Consider the following 20,908-nt stretch of genomic DNA (forward strand, 5'->3'; position numbering starts at 1 on the left):
TATAAACCATCTGTTTAAAATAACTATTGTGCAGGACTGTAATTAAAAGTTATTTATTATGAATCTTGGGATCCTATTATGGATTTGACTGACTCCCAGCTTTCTGACTTAGCAAAGGGTTTATGTATTTATGGGCCATGTGTCTCTTCCGCACTTCTTGGTGCCAGAGTGCATGTCCTTTAAACAAAAGGGAAAAAAAATCCCCTACCCTCCCATAACTGTTGGCTTCTGACTGTTGCCGTCTAAGAAGTTTTCTCTTAAGAACAGCAAAATTCAAAGTATCTGAGAGCTTTCAACAGATTCAGAGACGCTGTTGACAGCCCAGATGGAGGCTTGGTAATACAGCTCTCCTGCATGCAGCTACTTAGCCGCTCTCTAAATGTATGGCTGGGACAAGTAATGAAATGTTATGATTACTGGGGGTATGGGAGGGGACATAACTGGGAGGAAAGGATTTGTTGCTCAAGTCCCATTTGCTCTCAGCCTCCACTTTGCCCTTGTGAAATGGGAGGGGAGGAGGCAGCAGAACTGAAACAAGCAGATGGACAGTAGACATTAAGAGCAGTGTTTTGGGCAACTGGGTGAAGGGAAAAACCCAGCCTCCAGATGACAATTACTCTTTTGTTTTATTTTTGTACTTTTACACCCAGTGGACCCAGGAGATCTGCACTGGATAATGCCTGACTGCAATAGACTAAACAATGATTTACCAGCCCTGCTTTATCTGCTGCAGGCCTGTGATGGATCAGCATGGTACATTAACCCTTTCCTCCACATCTGCTGACCTTGTTTTCCACAAGATACAGCACTGAGATAAAACAGCAGAACTTTTTTAGAAAGAATTTTGGGATAATAGTAATAATAGTACTAGAAGCAGTAGGAGGATGCACTTCCCTGGAGTTATGTTCATCTCTTCTTACTTCAAGAGGGATTTTGCCATGAGGACAATCCCAGGGCAGCAATATGTTGCAATTGGGGCTCTACTGTATGTTTTTTTTCACCAAAAGACCCCACAAGGAGTGGTGGGGCTGCAATCCTGAACAATGCTGTACCTCACACCCTGGAAGAGCAGCCCAGCCCTGATGGCAGAGAGTTAGGCAGCATGGGATGACATGTGAAACAGCCTGTTTTGGGGCTATAGCAAGCTAGAGAGGATGAACATCAGCTTTGCAAATCCTACTCTGTTTTAGTGCTGAGCTGCTCTTCTATTTTGTGCTGGCAAAGATTGGCTCTATTTACTTGGATACACGGAGCTGTCCTTTAAGGCAGGAGGAGCTTGCAGCTTCTCCAAGGAACAGAGCTAACCTTCCATTTTAATTTGCGGAAAAAAACCCCAAACAAAAGGAACAAAACAAAAGAAAAACCAAACAAAAAAACCCCAACAACAAAAAAGTGTAGTGGGTGATGAGTGTGGCACCTCCTCCCTACCTTTCAGCACTGTGCTGTAATAACTGAGCTTTGAGTCAGTGATCCAGGTTTGCTGCCCTCCACATCTAGAGGCAATTCAATGGCTCATCTCCTGCTTTCCCCACAAGTGCCCTTGCTGGAAGAACCAGTGACTTGTGGGGGCACGAAGCACAAGCCTCTTTCTGCTGAAGCCAGGCCACTGAACAGCAAATAGTTCAAAGCCTACTGAGATAGAGAAAGGAAATGTGAATCTGTAGCCTACTGCTTAAGACATCCTCCTAGGGGGAAGGACCCTTCAGGTCCTGTCACTGCACTGTGGGCCACTAATATTCTTCATGTGGAACAGCTGCTTAATGCAAAACAGCCCTTGGCATCAGTACATGAATTCCAAAATCTTTCCTCCCAGAAAACCTGCTAAAACAGCAGCTTTTCTGGTGATAAGGAAAGAAGAGCAAGACCCGAATTTGGCTGGCCCCCTGGGGTGGCTCAGTGAGACCAAGCTCATAACTGGACAGAATTTTTCTGATTTTAGCAATATGGGGGAAGCAGGAGGCTTCTACTGGGAACAGTAACTAGCAAGTATCTCCTGTTTGAAATACGTGTGTTGGGTCATCCTTAGGAACTCCTTGCATTGCCAACAGGAAGATACCATGTCAGGATGTACCTGAGGGCAGAAGGAGGCAGACAGCACTCAGGGAAGAAATTGCCTGGGAAGCTGGGCTGCATGAGGAATTTGCTCCAGAAGTCCTCTGGCAACCAGGGAATTAAAAACGAAAAACAAAGCTCTGTTATTTTTTTGTCCCTCTTGCTGCCATCTGCAACAATAATGTTGTCCTTTGAAGAGAGAGTCCAATGGGCAGCTGCCCAGTGGCCTCCCTTACACACACCCAGCCCAGCCAGGTTGGACCTGAAGGGCACTGTGCTTATCTCAGAGGTGCACGGTGCATGCTGCAGCTGGGTGAGCCATGTTCTCCACAGGAACAAACTCTAAACCGGGTTTTGCCCCTCCTTCACACCCACTTTCACCAGGCAGAAGGCTTTCCCACAGATAAAGGGAAAGGTGGTGGGGCTGATAGGCTTATTAAATCTTTCCTTAAGCAAACTCATTAGAGAGAATCAGGTCTTAGCAGAATCCTTTAAAATACAACTGTGAGTTGGTACGTTTGGTTCTGCTGCCCTTCAGCAGACTTTATGGAGCACCATGTTCCTGCAAAGGGAATCAAGATTCCACTGAGTGCTTTAAAAGAGACATTGAACCACTTGAATTCCGTGTCGTGGCTGCTTTGTGCCAGTCCATAGCTACAGACCAGCCATAAATTCAGCTTAACCTGCTGGTTAAATTGCATTTATAGTTGCTCTGCAGTGCTGGAGTGATGCAGAACAGCTAGCACTGCAGTGACCTGGCTTTTTACAGTAATGGGTTGTGTTGCTGCAGCTGCGCTTTAGGGCCTGATTCTTATTTGCTGATTTCACACTGTCTTGGTGAGAGTGAGTCCTCATTTACACTGATAAGACTGAAGTGCCTTTATAGCTCCCATCAGATCAGGCAGTGACTTTGAAGTAAATAAACCTCTGATTTTAGACAAAGGGCTGGAGTGTAATAAAAGCTGCGTGTTATTCTTCACAGGCACCTTGAATAAGGCCACAGGGAGCAAAGTAAAAAGACTGGAAAGCACAGCTTTTTTTTCTTGAGTTTTATGATTTACATTTTTCTAGCCCTTTGATTTTTTGGTCTCTAATTAAGTCATAAGACTGGGTGAGGTGGGTACTTGCATGTACTAGATAGCCACCTGTGTCACCTAATGAACTGAGCTACTAATTATAGGTGGAGGTCACTTCAGAGGGCTACTTTAAGTATAAGGAATTTGAATTAGCAAAATTTTACTAAAAGAAACACCCCAAGTATTTGTTTTCTGCACCTATTTAGTGGCAGGGATAACCAAAAGGGTTGACACCACTGGGGCAAGGTAGGCAATAAATGGAATATTTCTGCTGCCTGCTGCTGTTGCACATCCTCTATTGACATTCCTTAATGTGGTCAATGTGCCCTTTGGCCTTGGGAAATCCCTGGCTTTTTGCCATAGCAAGATGACATTGTAATGTACAGTGATTCTGTCTGCTCATGGTGTTTCTTTGATTCTCAGCATTTTGGGGAGAAAGATGAATTACATTAATCATCTTGCCTGGTACAGTACATAGTAGCCTCTTTCAAAGAACCTCTAGGCAAAATTGATTTTCCGCAGTGGCAGAATTTTGTTTTTTCTGAGGTTACTGCCTTTTCCTCTGCTGTTTGTCTTTCTGTCACAGTGAGAAGTGATTCCTAAGCTGTGCAGTTTATGGGGTAGCTCCTCAAGACCCTGAGGATATTTTAACAAGCACATTATGTAGGTAGTTGTTCATTTAAGTAACATGGATTTCTTCAGTGCAGCACATGTTCTGTATGACACTGGGCAGCAGTTATGAATTGCTGTCTATGTAGGGTTTAAACACCATTTACTTGGGCTCCTGGATTAATCAAAAACTGTTTTCTACTGTGTTTCTTCAAGAGAAGAAAGATGCATTGAATCACAAGGACCTTTCCTGAAGCAAAAGAGCAGGCTGCTGGCCCCACACTTTGTTTTCTGAACTGCAAGAAATGGTAGCCTTGGGTTTGGTTTGCTTGCAATAGCTTTTGTCTTTTTTTTTTCCAGAATAAGGAAGTGACGTGCAAAAGGGAAAAGTGTCCAGTGCTCTCCAAGGACTGTGCTCTCGTCATTAAGCAGAGAGGAGCTTGCTGTGAGCGTTGCAAAGGTGCCATTCCCTTCCTGTCATTTTCCTTGCTTTTAAAAAGTTATCAGTGCACATTTACATTGCCAAAGATAGGACTGAACTCGCAGCTTCTCAGCTGGGACTTGGCTGTCACCAGAGGCTGGAAGAGGGCAGTAACCATAATTGAAATACATATGTTTACAAAGCTGAGGGAAATACATAAATTCACATATTTGTCCTGCAATTATTAGTCCTTGCACAGCAACTGTCCTTTAGAAATACATCTTTATTCTTTATCGCTATGTTGTCAATTTTTAAGAGTTCTAATTTTATCAGAAATATTTTAGGTCGGCATCGATCTGCTAGTAGTCAGTAAGAATTTCTTTAACTTTTTATCTGGTTGGACAGAATAAGAATAATACTTCTGATTAATAAAGAGCAGGGTAATTATCTATGGCTATTCCTATTACTCCCCTTGAAAGGAAACAAACCAAGCAAATTTTATTCATTTTATTAAATATTTCCTGATTAAAACAATAATATTGTGGACATTTTTATGAAAGCCAAATAAGCAACAATCTGAACATTATACATTTATTTATTGATCAACATTGTATATTCCAATCTGTTTAAAATGAGATGATGATCAAATAATAATAATAATAAAGCGTAAGCATGCATGGCATGTATCTGCTATGTTTAACCACATGAAAAATAAGCAAGTAGATGTAGTCTTTTTTTTTTATATTGATACAGTAAGTAATATGCTCTAAACCAATAATTTTGTTGAGGGACTGCTTCCATAATCAACGAGGTGCAGAATGTCAAATTCAAACAGCTTTATTTTATTTTTCCTCTGTCATTTTTAATTCTCCACTAGTGATTGTGTGGGATTGAGAGGGAGATAGGGTAGAATAAATTGTTGGGTAATAAAAGCATTTCTTGCCTTCCCAGAGGAAATACAAATTCAGGAGAACAGATTACACTGAAATTTAGATGGAAGAGGCATAATGGCTGTGTATTTTTCCTGGAAGGTTGCAGAGGTGTGTTAGATGGTGTTCTTATGATTTGCTTCTGTGCTGCAGCTTTGGAATAGGTTTGGCAAGCCCCAATTTGAGGATTTGTCTAGAAACACGACACTTTAAAGAGAAGGAAGCGAACTGGAAAAAAAATTAAACCATTACTGAAACGATAAGAATTTGGAATTGCAGATTTTACATAAATTAAATGTAATTTATTTCTTTTGTCATGTTTAGTATCAGCTTTGTAGGAAAAGGTTGCTAAGTGTTGGCTGGATTAGGATGGAGTACGATTTTTCAGTTTCAAAATGGGATGTGTATTTGCTCAATGGTCTGAAAATTCTACACACATACATATGCATATGTGCATGCATGCATGCAAAATGAAAAGAATGAATGTTTCAAAGCTGAGCAAACAGTATTTTGGTTCAAACAGTATTTCAATTCAGACTCTTTTTAAGATTGTCTGTTTATCCTGTATTGGGGTTGGTACCTACAGAACATTATTGATAAGCTTGAGCCTGGCATCTGCAGATTGGTATGCTTGACATCTCTAATGGGATAATTAATATAAACTATTCAAAAACAGAATCAGGAGGCAAATGGGTACTTGAGATAGAAGAGGGAGGGCTTAGCTAGAGTCCTTTGAATGTATCAATGGACAGAGAGATCCCACTATTAGGCATCCAACAAGATCCCTCACAAGGAAGCTGCTGAAGAAAGGAAGCAGCCCTGACTTTTTAGAGATACTCTTCTCATCAGCAAATAAGTAACTAGTGTATGGTTGTTTTCATAGTAAATAAATGTTGCCAACATATCCTTGCAAAGTTCTCAATTTGCCCAAGTGCTTGGAAATGACCTAGAAAAGGGGTGAAGGGGGACAGGAAGTTTGCTGCTGGTGCCCTGATCTCTGTAGCATAGCAAAGCAGGAGGATGGCCTGTGAGGAGCTGCAAAAGGCTCTCAGGGCACTGAACAACTGATGACAAAGCAGCAAAGGAAATTAATGTGAATGGGAATAAATGGATGCCCAGAGGACAAAACAGTCCTAACTTTACCAATGCAATACTGGGCTCTGAGTTGACAATAACTGAATGGCAACTGTTTCTGAGTGTTATAGAAGATACTTCTGTGGCACAATCAAAACAACCTTCAGCAGGTCTCCAGGGGGAAAACTGAATGCTGAGTTTGTTAGGAAAGGAGCAAGGTACAAATCAAAATGCCCTGTTTTCCCTCTGAGTCAGACAGGTTGCTTATTCCTGCCCTTCTGGAGGCTAAACTAGAGCTAGGGACATTGGTCTGTATTTTTCACACTTCCCAAGGTGTCTTGTAGTAGCTGCTATCGGACAGAAGATTATTGACTAGAAGGGTTCTTGGTCTGATCTAAGATGGCAGGTTCTATGTGCTTAAAACACAAGAAAAACATTAAATTTCATAATTCAAAGGGAGAAGAAAAAGCTCTCAAGGACTGAATTTTCAAAGTAGGTGTTAAATTTCTGAGTAAGTTTTTCTGGGCTTTCTGAAAGGCAAAGCAAAATATGCACCCATTTAACTCCCACAGTCTTGACACCACCCTCTGTCCCCAGGTTGTTCTGGTTCCAGGGGAAGAGGCTGATGGAGCCACCTCTACCTTAGGGGAGGCTGCTTGCTCTCCCACCATACTGAACACTGCTGAAGATCCTGCTCTGTCCTGTGCCAGGTCCAAAACAAGTGTCCTGTGGGAGGTAACTGGGGAATGAAGGCTGCAAACACCAGGCTGGCAGTGCAGCGCTTCAGCTGCTACCTTCGGAGCACTCCCCAGCACTCCCCACACAGAGCTCAGCTGCAGCAGGGACTTGGCCCTGCAGCACTTATTCTCAGTTACCATTTTGTCAAGCTGCCAGAGTGCCCATGGGGAATGCAAGCAGGAAAAGGGAAACAGGGAATTTTTTTGTTTTTTGGTTTTTTTTTTTTTAACTAGTTGCGTTTCATCTAAACATGAACAAAATGTTACTAAGGAAAGACATCAGAACCTGATAACTTTTTTCTTGGCTTTGTTCCCAAAGCCTGGGAGAGCTTAATCAAGCCTTAGAGGCTCTTGCCAGCTCTCTTTGATAGCTTCACATCTTCCTACCTTGTGAAGAAATGAATGAATGAATGAATGAGTGAGTGAGTGAGTGAGTGAGTGAGTGAGTGAGTGAGTGAGTGAATGAATGGCTGCTGTCATCTGAGTGCAACATCAGGAGGATAACATTAAGACCAAAGGGCATGTTCCAGAGCAGGCTTATGTAGGATGGAAACCACCACTGAGTCATTTTTCACATCTCTGCCAGTGCATTTTATTCTATCATGAGGAGCACGAGGAGGGGGGTTGGACTAGATGACCTTTAAAGGTCCCTTGCAACCCAAATTATTCTGATGGTACCTGCAGCAGTGCACCCACCTGGACTCTGCTATTCAGAGCTTTGCATACAGGAGAAACTGAATTGTTGGTAGAGAACTTTTCCTGCAAATGGTTGTGTGCTGAGCGTAAGTCCCTTGCTTCCATGTGGGTATTTGTATGCTACTTAGATAATTTATAGCACTTCTTTTTTTCATATTTTGTAAGAAACAGAAAAAGTAAGGAGCAGCTACTAGTACAGCTTTTGCAATCAGAAAATTCACTGTGCTGGAAAGTAGCATATGGAAAGGTTTGGCTTTGCTTTGTCACAGAATCACGGAATATCCTGAGTTAGAAAGATCCCTCAAGGATCATCAAATTCTGACTCCAGGCCCTGCACAGGATAACAATGTGCCTGAGAACATTGTCCAAATGCTTCTTGAACTCTGTCAGGCTTAGTGCTGTGACCACTTCCCTGGGGAGCCTGTTCCAGTTCCCAACCACCCTCTGGGTGAAAAACCTTTCCCTAATATCCAACCAGAACCTCCCCTGACAAAGCCTCATTCCCTCAGGTCCTGTCACTGGTCACCACAGAGAAGAGACCTGTGCCTGCCCCTCTGCTTCCCCTTGTGAGGAAATTGTAGGCTGCAATGAGGTCTAAGATTTAAATTGGGATTTAAGATTTAAATCCTCCAGACTAGCCATTTGTTTTAACACCATTCTTGACTTTTGGGCCATAGGACCTCAATTGTAAAGTTGGTGGGGCAAAGCTCACTTTTGCTGTGTGTTTGTGAAAAGTCTGGAACAGAGAAATGTGGGGCCCTTGATTATGGCTCCCTGCTGCAAGGAGAATGCAGGTGACTCAGTCTAATAGGAAAAATTTTCAGTAAGATTATTCTTTTGACAGGTATTTTCTGTAGTTTGTAAAACATACCACGTACGTCTAGCATGCTATTCATTTTGAAAATACTAAAAAATTAAGCCCTCTTATTACTTTTGCATGGGATAAATAGGTCACTTTTCATCTCTCATTTTACTTGATATATTTAATGAAAACCTATGAGGTCACTGAGATTATAGAAATAGATTTGGCAGCATTATCTTATTTAGTTGGATGGAGACCCGTCACTTACATATAGAGCTCTCTACACATCGACTAGTAAGTTATTTGCACTCTGAAGAAGTGGTATTGCTGGCTCAGGACTGCATAAAGTTTGCATTTCTAAAATTGTGTCCCATATTTTACTCTCTTATCTTAAGAATCTTGATCTTCTATGGATGTTCAAAGAAAAAGTTGGTGGGAATTCTTTTACAACAAAGAAAAGATGTTCAGAATTTTCTTTCACTTCTCATACACAATTTTGCATTTTCTGTCCTTGTTAACTTTTGAGAATTATTGGGAAGTTTTTGTTAGTTTTTTTTTTGTGGTTGGTTTTTTGGTTTTCCTTTTAGTAATTAATTATTGATCTTAGAAATTCTTGTGCTATGGTCCATTGATATGGAATCTATCAGAGAATGGAATCCCAGCCCAGGCAACAACAGTGCTAGGTCTACTAAATATTGAATATCCAAGGGTATCATAGTTAATTGTGCATTTCTTGGAAAGGATATCAAATACTATGGTTGAGGATTGCAGCCAATTTCAACTATTAGGCTGGCTTGCAAAGGAAGTTAGAGGGAGGCTGTGAGATTATCAGTGTTCTGGCTGCTCTACTGACACCCTGCAGGGTCCATATGTACCTCTGCACTTTGTTTGACTCTGGACAGCCTTAGTGTGAGGTGCCCAACACCATTTTGGTGTCCTGATGCAAGACTGACTGGGGGGATCTTTTTTGTGGGGCGCTACAACTTTCAGCTCATCCTTGCATGCTCTAAGGCAAGCTGTCAGAGGCAAGGGATAATACATGGATGGAGGAGGATGGGATATGAAGATAATATGTATATTTTCCTAAAGAAATTTCTTTCACCTTCACCTGAATAATCTAGACCTGGCTTCTGTCAGGGACTGGCTATGAGAGATGGTTTGAGAACCTAATCAAGTCTTTTCTCTTGGCCCTTCTCAGTGCTTCTGAGTCCCCTTGGTAGAGTGTTCCAGCTCTAAACCAGAAGGTCTTTTTCTTGAGGCTGGAAGAACAGGTTCATCTTAGTGTTCATTCAGATGTTAGCTTTGTATCTGAAGAAAAGGCAGAGGTTTTGAAACTGTGACAAACAGCCACCGGGGACAGTACCATTCAGTATCATCACAGGGCCACCTTTGATTACTTCTGGTTATGCTAAGAAAAGGTCTCTATCTCTCCATCCTTTCTTTGAGTTGGCTCTTCTTTCAAAGGTCTTAGCAGATACATTTGACATCTCTTGAATGTCTGGTGTATACTGTTGTGTTCGGTAGTGCCTCAAATTTCAGATACTCTTATTTACCTTGGTGAATATAGTTTTCCATTTATGTAAGACATTTCAATGAACAGTCTTGTCGTGTTGTTGTAAATAGTTTTTCAGTCAAACATCAGTTACACAGATTTTCACACTGATGGTTTCACATGTAATGTTTTTCTGGAACAAAATGATAGACATCTTAGGACATGTAGTACCGGAATAAGAATTTTTTTACTATTTAATTTTGAAGGTGTAAGCTGTACAGATCTTGGATGATTTTGCTGGTGTGGGGAAATTGGGTACAAGAGCAAGTAATTTTATAACCGAGCAACATCATTCATGGCAGCTCTCATTACCATGAGAGGTGAAAGCTCTCCAGCTGCCAGGCTTGGCAAGCACATTGAGTATCAGCTCAAGATTCAATGGCAGCTCTAAATGTATGCCATTTTGAATTGCGAGGTTCTTAGGAACCCTGCAGGGCAAATTTTTTCACCCTATACATAGAACACAAGACATTTGGGAAGTTAAAATTCAGTTCCAGTGGTGTGCACAGGCCAAAAACAGCACTGGGAGAAGTTGATGTCTTTGTTTCTGCTGCTATTTGCTCAGCGAATATGGGCTGCTTTGCATCCTCTGTGTGTGAACTGTGTGGTCCTAGCACAGCTCACCCCCATGGCCTCCTCACTCTGCTGTGTTGGGCAGCCTTTAAATGGCCCCTGTGCATCCCTTGGGTATTGTAATTGCCATGGTTCAGCTGCAAATAGGTTTTCTTGGACTTGGTTAGAGAGGAAAGAGTTGGATTTTCACTGTTTAGAGCTAGGCTTGATAAGCATGGGAGGTTTTGTATACATTTTCATGCTTCTGTGTTGACAAATGAAGACCAGGGTTACTCAACAGGAAGTTTAATTTTCTAGTAGCTGTCAATGGCTCTACCATCACTGCTACATGTGAAAATATATTTCATAATAGGTATATGTGTGATTCACAGTTCTTTTAGTTTGGCTAACTGATTTCATGCCAGAGAAATACTGCAGAATGTGCAAGCTATTGGTGTGGTTTTTTTGTTTAGGGTTTTGGGGTTGGCTCCTTTTTTTGGCTAGAACTGGTACTTAGTGTTAGCATGCCTGGATACCTCCCTGAGGATTAATTTATCAAACACTAAATAAAACATGTCTTCTGACTCTTTTCTTTTTCCTAATGTTTATTTTCCATGCCAAAAGAGAGGTTGCATTTTTAAACAAAAAGTGGAGGGAGAGCAAAAAAAAAAATACTTGATAGGAGAAGAAAGATGCTGAAGAAATGAGGGATGAGGAGCCAGTCTATTGTGCACCAATCTATCACTTTCTCTTGGGAGAATAAGGAAATGACTTGTCTATAAAATTCTCATTAGACTAAAATAAGCACAAGTTTCTTCTAGAATCTAAGTAGGCTATGTCAAATTGAGTAATAAAGGGTTGTTTTTTAATGAACTCCTGAGGACACTGGCAAAGCTTCAGCACTACTAAACTGTCTCTTACAGTCAATTTCCCTATCTTCATGGTTCTGTTATATGGGTGGGTATCTGGGGAAGAAGTAAAAAGGGCCATTTATGAGAGTTGTACAATTTGGAAAGACAAATGTCTTCCTGATCATCAGCTTGTCCACATGCCAACAGAAAAATCTACTATAATTCGCCTCGTTGGTTATTCTCGTCCAATTCTCCGTGAGGATGCTTGTTTAAGAATGAAATTATTCTTTCAAATTAAATTGGCCAAGGGTTGGTTTATTATATTTGAAACAAAGGTCCCCAAGTATGGCATGCAAAATATTAAAACAAGGTAGCTAAATAATTATATTAGAAGTTATTTTAGTGTTTTAGCATCATTCTTTTTTTGTGTCAGAGGAACTAAATCTGGAGGATCATTTTGCCTTTAAGAGGTGACTAGAAGGTAATTAGCATTAGTTTCCACTGCATATGCAACAATTGACCAACTTCAAAGTATTTAGTGGTTTGGTTAGATTCAGATAAGCAACTTTGGGCTTGCATGTTTATCCAGGACTTATCTGAACTATTTGGGTTGAAGGAGGCAATGGCAACAAAACCTACAACTAACTGAAAGTTAATATTTTACATTAATAAAACACCAGCTATTTTTAAAGAAAGGAGCAGGAAAGACTGAAAAATTAGGACACACTCCTTGACTGATATGAATCACTTCAGCATTTTTAAAATTGATGTAGACCACTAATATTTAACTTCCTTCCATATTTGGAATCCTAAAGGTTTTCCTTATGGAGTATATGAGTCAGGATCAAATTTACTTATTAATGTCAAATCTTTCGCATACTCCTTAGAGTGTTCTCAGACTTTTTGAGTTCCCTTTTTGAAAACTTCCTCTGTAACCCTTTTAAATTTTTCTTTTAAGTAGGTATTCAGGCAGAAGTAAGTAGACAGCATTTAAGTGATAGTCCTAAGCTCTGATCTTGATTTATTAGTTTCTTTTGCTCTTCCTTTGAATGGTGGATGGAGAAAGATAGTTAATGTACTAATATTTCCAAAGGGCTTTTGGGGGGACAAAAACAGCTTTAAAAGATTTTTAGGAACTTCAAGGATCTTCCCTCATACTCTGTTGTGGAAACTGACATCAGGGACTTCTGAAAACAAAATATTCAGTGACTTCTAGTTTCTAGGCCAAATATGGTGGACCTTTAACCATGGATGAGCCAGAATGGCTTGACTGAGCTGGCACATAGAATGCAGCAAGTTTCACTCAGATGAATTTAGGTGAGGCCCAGAAATATCCATGCTGTGAGTAAAGGGACTAGGAAAGTCCAGCTGTATGTTTGCAGGTGTCAGCTGAGAGATCTGTACATTGAAAGTGAGGTTCAGAAAAACTAGCTGGTATGTGGGCTTTGTTTCTTTTTCCTTTTGAAGAGTGAGTAGTGGGTGTAGCTCTGGGGCGTCCAAAGGGCAGAGTGTCAGGGCACACCTGTGGCCAGAGACAGGTTAAAGCGTCACCCAGAGATTGTAAAACACTCCCTTCTTACTCTTTTCAGTTCTGCCTGACTTTCAGCCTTCCCCCATAGCTTTTTACACTGGCTAACTCTCCCTTCCTTCATGCTGCCCCTTCTGCTGAGCATCTGCTGAAATCCAGCTCCCACCGCACCTCACACTGGTGTTGGATGGGAGCTGCTCTGTCTCCCTCATTCAACCTGCTGGCCCACACCAGAGAGAGCAGTCTTAGTCCCTCCAATGCTTCTGCAGTCTTTTCCATTCTGGTTCCCATTTTTAAACTCCCCTTTAGGTGCCTGCAGACTCTCCTTACCATGGTTGTTCCTGGTGTGCCGTGCCTTTGCTGCTTTCCAGAGGGACAATGCTGCAGGACAGAGGGTTTTGTAGCACAGCTTGGATATGCCCTTTAGGCAAGAGCAGTGCTGACTACATGAGGGCAATACCTTCAAGCTTTGTCGACCAGACTAATCCTTGAGCTGAAAATTTCACTTTAATATGCACATCTGTACATGCAGATTAGCCCAGGGTCATTAGCTTTCTTTTAGAAGAAACATTTTACATTAAAGAACATAATTGCTGAGCAAATATGTAAGGTATTTTTGCAGTTGCTATTTTCCAACCTAGCCCTTGATTCTTGATTCTGGTAAAATATACACACAGATATTTAACAACACAGCTTGTTCCATGCTGAGTGTCCTGACTTGTAAACTGTTTCTCAGACTGGGACCAGCTTGACCTGGGCTTCAGCAGCTTGGGGATGTTAAACACATTGAATAGGCTCTGCAGTCATCAGGGTTTTCAGTGAGCAGTAAGTGAGACTGTGTTGCAAGATTAATTCAGTGGTTTTCAGAATGGAACTTCAAAATGCATAAGAGGAGGATAGGGCTGCACACTCTTCTCTTGATGTGTTATCCTGCATGTATGAGAGCTCAGAGAACTGTATTTAATGCACTGAGAATCTGAATATTTCTTTATTATTCAAAATAATTTAATAGGGGCTTTTCTATTTAAGACTATGAGACTCAGATGTATACTTTGTGCCTTTCAATGTTTGGCAAAGATGAAATTATCAGAGCCAATTTTGAGACTATTGGTCATCTCTTTTCAAAATATACCTCTTTCAGCTTAGGTAAGTGAAATGGCCACAGCATCTACAATTTTCTCCTGTGTTGCTCTGTATTTATCCTGGAAAAAGAATTTGATTACTGCAAATAATGAAGTACAAGCCTTCTGTTGTTTAGGAACTGAAATGGAGGCAGTTAACACATTTGCAAATGATCTTTATATATCATGATTCCTTTAAATTTTGTGTTGAATTCAAAATTATTTTAAGGAGATTTTAAGGTCCTGAGTACCTCAGAGCTGTGACTCTTGATCTTTTTTTTTACAGTAGGCTCAAAGATATACTGGTGTAGGGCTGATAAATTGCCTTTATTTTCAGAAGGATATAAAACTTATTCCAAAGCAGGACAGTGCACCCTACACAGCAGAGAAAGACACACATTAGTTGCTGAGGTAGGGTGTGGAAACAGAATGGTGCCCTGGGCATTGTTTGACTGATTGTAGTTCTGAGATTCTGTAGCTCCATGTACATGTCTGTGTTTCAAAGTCTTTGGCAAGACTCCTGTTGGTTTCATGGGCTCTTTGATCAAGCTAATTTTGAATAAAATATACTAGGAAAAAAAAACCAACCTAAAAGCAATAAATGGAAAATGGGCATTTTTCCCACAGAAAATGGGGTATGTGTTATTTCCAAATTTTTCTCAGAACCACTCTAGGTCTCTAAAGAATTATTTTTTAGTAGAAACTATGTTGCATTAATAAACTAACTCTTTTTAAACAAATATTATATTTCTACTTCATAAGTATTTTCTGGTCTTGCTTCTCTGGTGAGTTATTTTATTATTTTCTTTGTCTTCTTTTTTGGTTTCCTTTTTTGCAAAATACCAGAAAATGGCAAAAGAGAAAACCAAAAAGGAAGGGAAACTAGTAGAAACATATAATCAAAAAAGTGAAAATTAATGTTTGTTTTGGTGTTTGCTTTTTTCCAAATGGCTCCATGAAAATTCATTTTGCACAAAATAAATGTGGGTTGATCCAGTGCACGGGTAAACAAACCTGTTTTCTGTTAACAAAGTTGTCATATAGCACAAAAAGATGAATAAAGCCAAACTCTATGAGAGTCCAAAATGTCTCTCCAGGAGATTCACCATACCCACACAGAACTTGATGGCTTTTAGTTCATGTGGATGGTGATCCTTCCTGTCATGAATATGAAAAGGCATTAAGGAGAGGTAGCTCTGCCAGTGTCAGCTCATCCCTGCTGAGCTGTGCTTGCTGAAGGGCTCTCCCGAGGCCTTTGGTTAATGGATGAAGATAGCATGGCCCAGCTACATGATGAATGCTTCCAGCTCTTCTTTTACCCTCTTTTCTCCCTCTCCCCATTCCAGTGCTTGAGTAACCAAGTAGCTCCTGAATGGACTGCAGAGCAAGCACTGACATCCATTTTTAAGTGAATTGTCCCTGATTTTGGTTTCTCTTGACCAGTCAGAGTTAGTAAGGAGTTTGGCCAGTTGGGCATCAGCAGCAGGTGTCTGGGACAGTGCTGCCAGTCCTCCCAGGACATGATCCTTCTCTTTCATCCCAGCTCTCTGCTCTACCTCTTCTGTTAACCCAGGGGAGAGGGTGGGTTGCATTTAGGATGCTACCTTGTGATCCTCAGCAGCAGCCTCCCACAAGATTTTGTTCAGCTGAACTGAGGGGCTTCTCTCTCATCCTCTAGATTGCAGTTTTGAAGGAAAAACGTACAACAGCTCCATGAAATGGCACCTCCCCAGCAATCCCTGTGTTACATACCAGTGCCAGGTAAGGATGTCATAAAAATCGTGCTAATTGAGTTATAAGCTTTTCCCAGGAAATCCTGAGCCTTCATTTATCCAATCCAAATAACCTGAAATATTTTATGCCCAAAGCACAATATGGACTTTGCATTTAAAGTAATTTAAATCCACTTAGATGCAGTCAGCTATAACCAAATATTCAGAAGTATGGATTTTAAATGACTTGAGCACCCCAATATCCAAACTTTGCTGAAGGGGAGGTACACAGCCATGCCATTTCCTGCTGTCTTGACTTTGAATTAAGTCCTCTTTTCTTCAGCATTTGAAGCCCTTTTGTGAGATACAAATTATTTTAGTAATTGGACACTTCTGTGTGTATGTGTCCATGAGTTTTAGCTTTCTTTAAGAAAAACTCACAACGAAATCTTTTTTCCTGGGCTCCTGAACTCTTAACACAGTGGTATTTTTGGTAGCTTGGCTATCCGCAAACATAACATTTTCAAGATTGTTGCTTGTCAGGCTCAAACCAAGTAATTATGTAGGCAATTTTAGCTTATGTCTGTAAATAAGTCTGCCATTTTTGCTGACAATTTGATCTGGTTTTAACAGTAACACTCAGGCAGCTACTAAGAATGGCAGCGAAGAGATTTGTGAGTATGAAGAGCTTCTACTAAGAGGAGATGAGAGTTTCAAGGGTTTTTTTCTCTTTTTCTCTAAAACTTCTGCTCTGTGAAACCAATTAATTTTTGAAAATAAGTACACTGAGATGACTGAAGCTGGACCAGTAGTCTGTATTTTTGCACCTAATGAAAAGAAATTCACTACATCAATATGTTGCATGAAATGGTCAATTCTTTATTGCCTGTTTCAGTGTCAAAATGCAAAACTGGGTGATTCTGTTTACCCTAGATCCACACATTTAAAAAACATTTTGGCCTTGCCTCAAACAGCTGTAAGTAAAAAAAAAGGTAGCAGCTTTTATGCATACATCCTCACACCCAGGTTTGTTCAGGACTCTTGACTTCTCGAATAAGTACAGGAAATGTTAATTCACTAATACTTATCAGGAAAAATATCAAAGATAAGTGTCTCCCCTCTACAGAACAAGATGCTTTTATCTGCTAACTAAGTCCATTTTCCTCCAATAGGAGAGGGAGGAGAATGCCTTGTGTCTGGCCTGTTTTCACCAGAGCTGCATGGCAGATTACCGAGGTTAAGGATTCCTGATAAAGCAGGATTCCTTTCCCTAAGAGGATACTTGGTTTTTTTACCTGATGCATTTTAAGGCAAATCCCATGTCTGGAGTCAGGGAGACTGAAGTGGGTCTTTTGAGTGTGGATTAACCTGAATCCTGATACCAGGCAGCAGGTACAGAAAGAAAAGAAGTTTTGAAAGCCAATGCTTTTCAGCATGTGCTGGGCTTCAATTCTACTGAATGTAATTGTGAATTTTTACTTGTTAAAGCAACCGCAATGCTAACAGTGAATGTGTCTTATCTGCTTCTTTTCCAGGAAGGAGTGATAGTAGAATCAGAAGTACAGTGTGTTGTTCACTGCAAAAACCCTTCCAAACTCAGGGGAATGTGTTGTCCTGTGTGTCCAGGTGAGATTTCATGGTTAAGATGCTATTCTACATGTGCAGCTGTATTTCTTATGATACTCATCATCACCTGGGAGGCTGGGAGGCTGCCTCTAACTTATCTGCTATACTCAAAAATTTACTAAAATGTGGGCTGGTGACTCACAATGATCAATATAACACAAGATTTATTTAATATGCTTTAGCAGAGGACATGCAGACCAGGGGATGCAGGGGCAATATCCTGTGCTAATATTCACAGGTGTGTTTGTGTCATTTTTAGAGGGTCTATAAGGTGGGTTTGCATGACCGATGACCATGATTTTGTGAGGAAGGGAAGGATAAGAGTAATCATAAAAAAGGAGATTAACTTATGAAGGGGAGTGAGAATGGGTTTGCCTTTGTGAAGTGCAGTGGCAAATTGCCATTTTTTTAGGTTAATTTGATTTTATCAGTGATTTTGAAGGTAAGCATTGCTCCAGTTGTGATATAATGGATTTATTATATTTTGATTAGTTATAATATCTGCTAATATCTAGTATAAACTTAGGGAGTAAGAATGAATTATTAAAAAGCAAACAGCCAAAAAACTGTTTTAAAGGCAATTCTAATGGGAGACTTGCCTCAACTTCATTTTTGCATATTTATGTGCTGTAGAAGGATGTTTGCTTTCCCCCTCTCCCCCCACCTCCTCCCCACAAAAGACATTTAGGGTTTCTCAAGGATTTGTTCAGGATTTGTTTTCTTCTGAAATGATCCTCTCTCTCCAGCTACCTGAAAGGAAGTTGTAGCATGGTGGGGATTGGTTTCTTCTCCCAGGCAACAAGTCACAGGACAAGGGGATACAGTGTCAAGATGTGCCAAGGGAGGTTCAGTCTCCCCTGATGATACCAGGAGGAATTTCAGCATGGAAAAGGTTTTTAACCTTGTAATGGGCTGTCCAGGGTGTTGGAGTCACTATCCTTGAAGGTGCTCAAGAAATGACTGGATGTGGCACTTAGTGACATGGTCTACTTGACTAGATAGTAATCAGTCAAAGGTTGGACTTGATATTTTGGGAGTCTTTTCCACCTGAAACAATTCCATGATTCTGTATTGGAGACGATGGTACGATTTACTTTTCATATTGTTGTATGGTGGGGAGTGTTAGGGAGAAAACTCAGCATTCTACCTTGAGCCAAACTTATTCAAATGCTGTTTTCCAGGTTGTGTATTTGAAGGGAGACTTTACAATGAAGGAGAAGAATTTAGGCCTGAAGGAAATAAATGTACCAAGTGCTCTTGTATTGTAAGTATTTGCCTTTTGGCATTGTATCTCCCTGTATGAACTTCAAAAGGCACATTATTATTGCCATAACAAAGCAAAAAATATAAGGAATCCCACACTATTATGTTTTCTTCTCTTGGAATTCAGGTCTCTGTTGGAGAATTTATGGCATTAATACATTGTATCACTCACAATTTGAGTTTATAATCTTTTCCACTGTATGCAGGTGGAGCAGGTTATTTGGAAGAGGGCTGATCTGTTGAATTAGCGGTGCCTTTTTTGTGATAGGATCATACAGGAGGAGACAGAAATCTTTTTGGCCTTCATCTATTGATCAGCATTTATTAGATGCTTCCTTAAGCCAAACTTTTCCAAGGATTCCTTTCAACTAGATACAACAAGGGCCTTTGCTCTGAATTACTGAGTGAAAGAATGAGGGTTGCCTCCTGTGGCTGTCCCAGGTGGATTTTTGGCTTGACGCTTGATGAAAAGGTCATATCCTGGATTTTATTCTTGACTAGCAACAATATAGAGAGGAAGTAATAATTGTGTCCTTTGAGTAATGAGTGCAGACTTCTTTTTCACTTCTATTAAGTTAAAAGATAATGCTGTATGAGTTGGGGTGGATAGCTTTGGCTTCCTTTCTGTAATCTGTGAGATGAGCAAAACACAAAGTTCAAATCGCTGCTTTTGTTGTAATTTGTGGGCCGGTTATCAGCAAAATATGTAAGGCTATACATTTCAGTAGAATGCCAAGAAATTAGTCAGTACCAGATACAGTTCTCCTGCATCATTAAAATAAAATCAAAAAAGGAGGAGGGAATGATAGACTTCAAAAATTGATGTAACTTTACACATAGTGATTTAATGAAGCTGCTGCAGAGTACTTGAACTGTTCTGTGGGGAAAAAATTCCTGGTAATCTGCAAAATTAATTTACACTAAGTCATCACGGATCCTGTGGAGATCAGGGTGCTAAGGTAATTTTTAAAAAAAGTTTTAATCCTGTAATAACGAAAACATCACACATGTCACAGTGATATATGCCCTGGGCTCCTGCTCTGCTGAATGCCTTCAGTCTCAGGCTGAGAACTCCCTCTGTACTTGGTGGGTCCCTTTCTCACTTCAGCTGTAAAGCAGCAGCTTTACACTCTGGCTTTCCTTTGTTATGGTCCTCAGGGTAAGGCAGGTCTGAATGGTTGAGAAGTCTGTGGAGACATGCTTGAGTCTTTTTGGGTTCTGCTTTGCTCTTTCATAAGTACTGTACAGACATTGCCTATTGCCCAGTTAATGGTGTACCAGCATCTCCTTGATCAACTTTCCTTTGTTCTCTGACTGTCAGAAGCTTCTGTGCAGAGAAGAGCATTGGAGGGAGGTACCTTTACACTGGAGAGCAGTGTAAAGAAATAAAAGAATAAAGGGTCACACCTGAAGATCTGACCTTGAGAGTTACCAGTCTCAGCTGTGTTAGAGAAGGGAATGCATCAACTATTGAGAGTAAGAAGTTTAAAACCACTTAACTACCCTTCCAAGAAAGACACCATGATTGTTTTGGATGTTAATGGCATCTGTTTAAAATGTCCAGCTCTCCATTTGAATCTTTCTGACAGCTAAAGAGCATCAATGTGTAAGCCACACCAGACCTTCCTTCCGTCTTTCTGCAGAGCCTTTTTTACCCTCTTGCCAGTCTCCCCCAGAAATGGAAACTGTGCTTATTCCTATGTGATTTAAATTTGAAGTAAATAAAGGGGGCATTCTCAGGGCTGTGATAACAGTTTGCTGCCTGCTTTGCATCCCTTTTGGGAATGGGTCCTCAGTGAATCTCTTATCTAAGCAATTGGTGGATGGATGTCTATTTGAAGATACCTATCTATTCATGCAAGGTGATAGAAACAGGCTTGTGTGTGATGTGCTGTAATTTGTGCAGGCTTTAACAGATGGATGGAAGCTCTTCAACCCAAGTTATATTTTTTCTGGAATTTCAGTCTTTTGTGGAAACTTGGCATAGGAAGTAGCACAAAGTGTTGCTAAGGTACTTCGGGGATATTATACTTTATACATGGTATCCAGCTACTCTCACTTCAGCGTGAATTCTGCGTTTTCTTGGGAGCAAGCTCTTCAAATGATAGAGTTCTGGAGTCCACAGACCATCACTGTCCCAGGGGTAGCTCAAACTTAGTACTACAGATACCACTGAACAGGAAGAAAGTAAAGAGGGATGGCTGTGGTTTGTTTTCCTGGAGAGATGTAGGGTTGATCTGCTAAGGTTGACCTCACTAAATGTATTAAAATTAGGAATTACTTAGATAAAGTGATTTTGTTGTTGCA

General features: G+C 40.5%; 1 protein-coding gene across 3 annotated transcripts in view; it reads left to right on the forward strand.

The window, feature by feature from the left end:
- The window catches only part of BMPER (BMP binding endothelial regulator), a 147,924-nt gene that overhangs the window by 20,396 nt on the left and 106,620 nt on the right, over positions 1 to 20,908 (forward strand). For 2 of the 3 annotated variants that reach the window (XM_066556478.1, XM_066556469.1), the window contains exons 3-6: positions 4,098 to 4,197; positions 15,679 to 15,761; positions 17,248 to 17,338; positions 18,520 to 18,602. In XM_066556478.1, coding sequence (XP_066412575.1) covers positions 4,098 to 4,197; positions 15,679 to 15,761; positions 17,248 to 17,338; positions 18,520 to 18,602 — 357 coding nt within the window. The remainder of the gene's footprint in view (positions 1 to 4,097; positions 4,198 to 15,678; positions 15,762 to 17,247; positions 17,339 to 18,519; positions 18,603 to 20,908) is intronic. The other variant, XM_066556487.1, reaches the window with a different exon arrangement.

The sequence above is a fragment of the Molothrus aeneus genome, chromosome 1, assembly GCF_037042795.1.
Source record: "Molothrus aeneus isolate 106 chromosome 1, BPBGC_Maene_1.0, whole genome shotgun sequence".
NCBI classification, from domain to species: Eukaryota; Metazoa; Chordata; class Aves; order Passeriformes; family Icteridae; genus Molothrus; species Molothrus aeneus.